The 5,938-nt window shown below is 55.9% G+C and overlaps 1 protein-coding gene across 2 annotated transcripts; it reads right to left on the bottom strand.

Moving 5' to 3' along the window:
• Positions 1-755: 755 nt before the first annotated feature.
• On the bottom strand, positions 756-5,754 carry SNRPC (small nuclear ribonucleoprotein polypeptide C). 2 transcript variants are annotated; one of them, XM_066335982.1, is made up of 6 exons: positions 5,269-5,754; positions 5,026-5,068; positions 4,532-4,640; positions 3,111-3,203; positions 2,412-2,516; positions 756-1,128 (listed from the first exon to the last, which is right to left on the bottom strand). In XM_066335982.1, the coding sequence occupies exons 1-6, from the start codon at positions 5,274-5,276 to the stop codon at positions 1,004-1,006; spliced, it is 483 nt and encodes a 160-aa protein (XP_066192079.1). In that variant the 5' UTR covers positions 5,277-5,754; the 3' UTR covers positions 756-1,003. The 2 variants fall into 2 exon arrangements, with proteins under 2 accessions (XP_066192079.1, XP_066192080.1); XM_066335983.1 differs by having other exon boundaries at positions 3,111-3,200; positions 5,269-5,752.
• Between the last annotated feature and the right edge of the window lie 184 nt (positions 5,755-5,938).

Raw genomic sequence — 5,938 nt, 5'->3', positions numbered from 1 at the left:
GGCCGGCCCCGGCCCGCACCGCCCTCCCTCAGCCCCTGCCCGCACCGCCCCCGGCCGGCCCCTGCCCGCACCGCCCTCCCTCAGCCCCTGCCCGCACCGCCCTCCTTCGGCCCGCACCGCCCTTCCTCAGCCCCTTCCCGCACCGCCCCCGGCCGGCCCCTGCCCGCACCGCCCTCCCTCAGCCCCTGCCCGCACCGCCCTCCCTCAGCCCCTGCCCGCACCGCCCTCCTTCGGCCCCTGCCCGCACCGCCCTCCTTCGGCCCGCACCGCCCTCCTTCGGCCCGCACCGCCCTCCCTCAGCCCCTGCCCGCACCGCCCCCGGGCGGTCCCTGCCCGCACCGCCCTCCCTCGGCCCCCACCGCATCGCCGCCGCCGCGCTCCGGGTGTGTGCGCGGAAGGCGCGGCCACAGTGAGCCCCCCGGACATCCAGAAAGCCGCTCCGAGACCCTCACCCCGAGGCCACTTCAGGACCAACGCAGGTTCCCCAGGACACCACCCCGGGACTCCCCTCGCAGAACCCATTCCAGGAGCAGCCCAGGAGCCTCCATGGACCACCCTGGAACTCCCCTCTGGACTCCACTCCAGGGGAGTTCATCCCACCAACCCAGGATCACACACCCACAGACCACCCTGGAGCCACCCCAGGAACCCCCAGGACCCCCATCAGCCCTGAACTTCCCTCATAGTCCAGCACTGCTCCCCATCCTTATTATCCTCCCCCAGGAGAGAGTTCAGAAAAAGGCTCTGAGTCCATATGGAAACAACATCAATGCTTTATTCTTGTTTTTATCATTCAATGAGGTTGGGGGGGGGGATAATAATACAATGAAAGAGACACCCAAAAAGCCAGACCTCATACAAGTCAGTGCAGGGTGCTTCTATCCACACGCTGAGGTGACAGCAGAGTCCCTCCACACACCGAGTACAAAGCTCCAGGGACACAGGTCTGTGGTGTTTATCATAGGGAAGGTCCTAATACGAAAAGGCAGCTCCATCTCCATCTTTATCTGTCTGGACGGGTCATTCCCGGCCTGGTTGGCACCATCATGGGTCTGGAGGGGGGTCTCATCATTGGGGGCCCTGGCATCATTGGCATGTGTCCTCCCATGGGCGGCCTCATCCCAGGAGCTGCCAGGGGAAAGACAGGTTAAAGAACAGCTCTTGAGAGCATCACCTGCCCAGCCATGGTAGAACATGGATGGCTTGGGTTGAGATGGACCTTAAAGATTTATTTCCACTCCCCTGCCGTGGGCAGGGACACCTTCCACTATTCAAGGTTGCTCCAACCCCTGTCCAGCCTGGCCTCGGACACTTCCAGGGATCCAGGGCCAGCCAAAGCTTCTCTTTGACAGCAACATCTGCCTCACCAGCCTCAGAGGGGGAAAATTTCACTCAGTACAGTGGGCAGGTCCTTTACCCTGCTCCAGGGAACTCCCATTTTCCAAGTCTGTAAGCTCTGATCTGGCAGCTGCTGAGATGGATTCCTTTCCCTGAAGGAGCTCAGCCACCAGCAGAGGAGGAACTGAGCTCCTGGCTTATACACCCATTCTGACAATATTCACTCACAACACTTACTTCCAGCCACTCAAGAGACACAGGAGCTTAATTCCTGATCTGGGAAAGTGTTCATCTGGAGAAAAGTGCTGCAAAACCATTCCATGTGCTCACAAACAAGCACTGAGCACCTCTGCCAGGGAAAAGCAGGGGCTCAACTGCACAGCCCTGAAATAATGGTTTCCATCCCACTTTGCCATTTATTTTCGCCAGGCTGTTGAATATCACAGATTGTCCATTTATCTTGTGCCTTTAAAAACACTCAAAGAACACTTTCAAGCGCGAGACAATAATTGCAAAGACACTTCACTACTTTCAGTGCACGTGTGTGTGTGTTCCCATAGATTTTTTCTGGGAACTGCTCCAATAAGATATCCCTTGAGAATTCTTCAAATGCCAGGAAGCTCAGGAGTGGAATGGATCAAAAACATTTTAGTTTACAGTTCTGATAAAGCCTTTTTCAGGCCCATTGTTTCTCTGGAACACATTCCCTTGAGACGCTTTAAGAGTAAAATTCATTTAGTGCAAAAAAGGCACCTCTTGTGCAAAATCTGAGACCTGGAGGCACCAAACTCCTAAACAATTACTGCTCAGAGCAGAGGGAGAACAGCTACAACTTCCCAGAGCCACAATTCCAGCTGCACAGGGGGTTGGTGACTCTCAATAAGAAGAAAAAGGGTTTTAATGAGTGTTTTTAAAATTGTTGTAGTCTCCCCATGCAGGGCCAACAGTGACACGGGTGTGACCAGAGCATGACCAGCCCAGCACTGAGCTCCCAACAGACGGTGGGACAGCAAACACCACCCAGACCCCCCCATCCAGCCCCTCATGGCAGAGTTACCCCATCCCAGACTTACCAGGTCCAACTGGCATCATTCCTGGAGGGGGTGGGCCCATCATTGGCATCATTGGGGGTCCCCCCATGTGTGGGGCTGGCATCATGCCGGGCCGGGGGGGGCCAGCTGGACAGACACAACAGTTACACACTGGCACTCTCAGCCACCAAAGGGCACTGCAGTTATTCACAGCACATGGCAGTAATTAATGCCTCAGTGGCTCTACATCTGCCTCCATTCCAGCCCTGATTCCAGGTGTTAGGAAGTGACCAGAGGAGGAACATGCTGGCTACCAAATCCAGCTGTGCACACCCAGCACAGGGAACTGCCACTCTCAAGAGCAGGACTTGGGGCTGGGAGGGATCTGTGCCCTCCACCAGCTCAAGGGCAAAAGGTTACCCAAGTGATTCCATTTAGAAAAAGCAACCCAAACCAACCCGCTGTGCAGTTCTAACAGAGCCACCTGCATGGAAGCCCCCATGGAATGAGGGGTTGTTACTGCCTCTGATGCACTCAGCATCCCAGAAATCAGACACAGTAAGAACTGAACTGCTCTTCCACAGAATTTCCTCACACCGTGGGAGCACAAGCTCAAGATAGCCTGGCTTCAAGCTAAAAGGCCTTTTCTTTCCAAGCTGAGGACACAAGCAGTACAGCTCCAGAGGGCCATGATCCCAGTCCCAAACTGTCCCAAACTGTCCCAAACCGTCCCAAACTTACGGATGCTGGGAGGAGGTGGAATCATGGCTCCGGCTGGAGGCGGTGCCGAGAACGGCGTCGGTGGAATTTTCCCTTGCTGGAATGCAGCCGCTACATTGGGGGGGAAAAGAAAAAAAAAAAAAAGGAAAGAAAGAATCCCAGGAAAAAAAAAAACACCAGTTACTAGGCCGAGGAAGTGCCGTGTCACTCGTCCGTGTCATGCCCCGCGGTCACGTCATGCTGCGTGCGCTGCTGTCCCCACGCCGGACACATCCCTGGCACCTGGGGAGCACCTGAGACTCCTGGAGACAATTTATTGTTACAGCTGGGACTAGAGAGCTCCTGCGTGGATGTCACACCCCTGGGCAGGGCGGGAGGGTCGGTGGGAGAGGGGGAAAAAAAAAAATCAAACCACGTGGCGGGATCCGCAGCGTTCCACCGGGACATGCTGTGCTGGAATGGCAACAGGGCGAGGGCTGGGGAGGGGACAAGGAGCAGGAAATGGGGGGCAAGGAAGGGGAGAAACTCCACTGGTATTGACTGGAAGGAAGGCAAAAGATGGGGAAGTTGCAAGCATCACAAGGAAAATAGACAAAAGGAAATAGAGTGAGGATGAGCTAGGGGACGTCCGGACCGGACATTTTAGGAAAACTCTTTACCCAGTGGTAGTTGGGCACTAAACACTGCCCAGGAAAGTGGGCATAGCTCTGAGTCTGTCAGAGCTTAGGGAGCAGCTGGAAGATGCTGCTGGTTACATGGTTTAGTTTTAGGCAGTCCTGCACAGAGCTGGGAGCGGGATCAATGATCCTTAGTGGTCCTGTCCTGTCCTGTCCTACGAGCCAAGGAGTGCTGCCATAAAGTTAATCTGGTGTTTGTGTTTCTTTCACAGAGGAAAGAGACATTCTTCAGAGGAAAAAGGACCTCTTGAAGTGACAGAGGAAACAATGTCCCACTTCATTCATGACTTCAAATACTAGAAAAAAAATCACTTGAGAACTCAGGGCAAGCAACCCCAGCATGTGAAAAATGCAACAATCCACATGTCTTAATGTCCTTTTTCCTATCTTTTGGAATTCTTATCCATGCTCCTAGCGTCAATGTGCCACTGCCAAGCAGCACAAGTTTGTTATGTGGCCCTGTAGGGTATCACTGAAAGGAGTGGCACTGACAGTCCTCATGAACAGTGACACAGAGCCACTGCCACCAGCCCAGGGAGGGAACCTCAGCTTTTGTGGGGTAGGCAGAGCTCTCAGGCTCCCCTAGGACAGCCCAAAACCTGAGGAACTCAAGATCCACACTCCAAGTTTTCACTCATGACTCACTGAGCAAAGACTCCCCAAGGAAGTGAGGAAAAGTCAAGGTGAAAGCAGGGAACAGCAGCTGGAGGAAAGGCGGGGGAAGGAATGGGGAGGCAGCCAGGGTCACAGAAAGATTGGCCTTACTTGTTTTGTCAATCAGGCTCTGGGCTTGCTCCTCCATCCATTTCTGGTAATAGTCCTTGACATTTTCCTTGTGCTTCCGGCCACTGCAGTGGGTTTTTCTCACGGAGGGCTGGGAAAGGTCACAGAAACTCTAAGGTTACTGTGTATTCATTATGATTTTAAACACGGGTAATTTAGCAGCGTAAACCAGATCTGTTTCAGAGCTAGGCAGAGGACGGGTGATGTGCAAGACCTTTATGTAAAGCTTTATCAGCACGACAAGTGTTGACTCTCCAAAGGCTTCCCTGAGACACCCGCAGCTGCCTTCTCTGACCCTGCCACTGCCCCGCTGGAGAACACCGGGAACACGGCACGTTCTCCCACTTTTTTGCATGGAAGGTGAAAACAATAAGAAACAACGCTGCACCTCACGGGACCTGCTTTTAGCCGAGGTAAGTTTTCATATCAATACTCTTGACGCACGAAAGAATTAAAGCCGAGCCTTTGGTACTCACCGAGTCATGGGTGAGGTACGTGTCACAGTAATCACAGTAAAACCTGCCGGGAAAAAACCTTGTTATTCAGAGCCCCCCTCTGCGCTGTGAGCGGGAATGACCCCGCAGGGCGCCAGGGCTCGGCCCGCCCGGTCATCCGCGCCCCTCACAGCACTGGGCTCACGGGGAGCACCAGGACCGTCGAGAAGCCCCGATCCCAGCCCGGGACCCCCGGGGAGCCCCGGCCCGGCCTCCCGCACTCACTTGGGCATGGTGCTCCCGCCGCCGCCAGCAGGAAGTGACGCAAACGCGTAGTGACGGCCTCACACAGCGCCGCCGTCCGCCGCTTGACCCCTGCCGGCTGCCGTAGGGCCCGGAAGTGACAGAGAACGGCTCCCGCTGTCGTTCTCTGTGCCCGGCAGGTGGAGCCATCCCGTCCATCCCTGTGTGGTTACGCCACCATCGCCCACCCACAAGCCCGGCACTGCCATATCCCCCCCCGCACCCCGCGCAGGGTTGGTTGGGGACCCCGGCGCTGCCAAAGCGTGTTCTCCTTGTTGTCTGTGTTCTCCTCACGGAACACACTCGATGGCTCGGGTCACGAGCCTCGCACGGAGCAGTCTCGCGCTGTCGAAAACTGAAGGAAAAACATTATTTTTAAACGGAAAAAAACACCGAAGGGGCTCCCGTCAAGCCTTGCGCCTCTCGTTTGCATAGCACCACATGACGGCACGGCAGCTTCTTTGCATACACAAACACGCGCACTCACCACCATATATGGATGGCAGCGCGCGAATGTGGGCGGAGACGAGCGATCGCCCCGCCTCTCGGTGACGCAGCGGAGCCCGCGCGGAGCCTTCGCGTCACGCGCGGCTCTCATTTGCATGCGAGGCCCCGCCCCCTCGCCCTTGCCGCGCTCTCTCTCTCCCCCCCG

Source organism: Sylvia atricapilla, chromosome 25 (genome assembly GCF_009819655.1).
Source record: "Sylvia atricapilla isolate bSylAtr1 chromosome 25, bSylAtr1.pri, whole genome shotgun sequence".
NCBI classification, from domain to species: domain Eukaryota; kingdom Metazoa; phylum Chordata; class Aves; order Passeriformes; family Sylviidae; genus Sylvia; species Sylvia atricapilla.
Note: the sequence above shows the minus strand (reverse complement) of the source record. Positions and strands in the feature narration are given on the sequence as shown.

What these genes read in the sequence shown, in the direction of transcription:
- SNRPC (XM_066335982.1), bottom strand. An exon ending in GAGCCTGATTGACAAAACAA is followed by an intron (nt 3,204 to 4,531) that starts GTAAGGCCAATC and finishes TCCCCCCCAATG; the next exon opens with TAGCGGCTGCATTCCAGCAA. An exon ending in AATGATGCCAGTTGGACCTG is followed by an intron (nt 1,129 to 2,411) that starts GTAAGTCTGGGA and finishes TTCCCCTGGCAG; the next exon opens with CTCCTGGGATGAGGCCGCCC.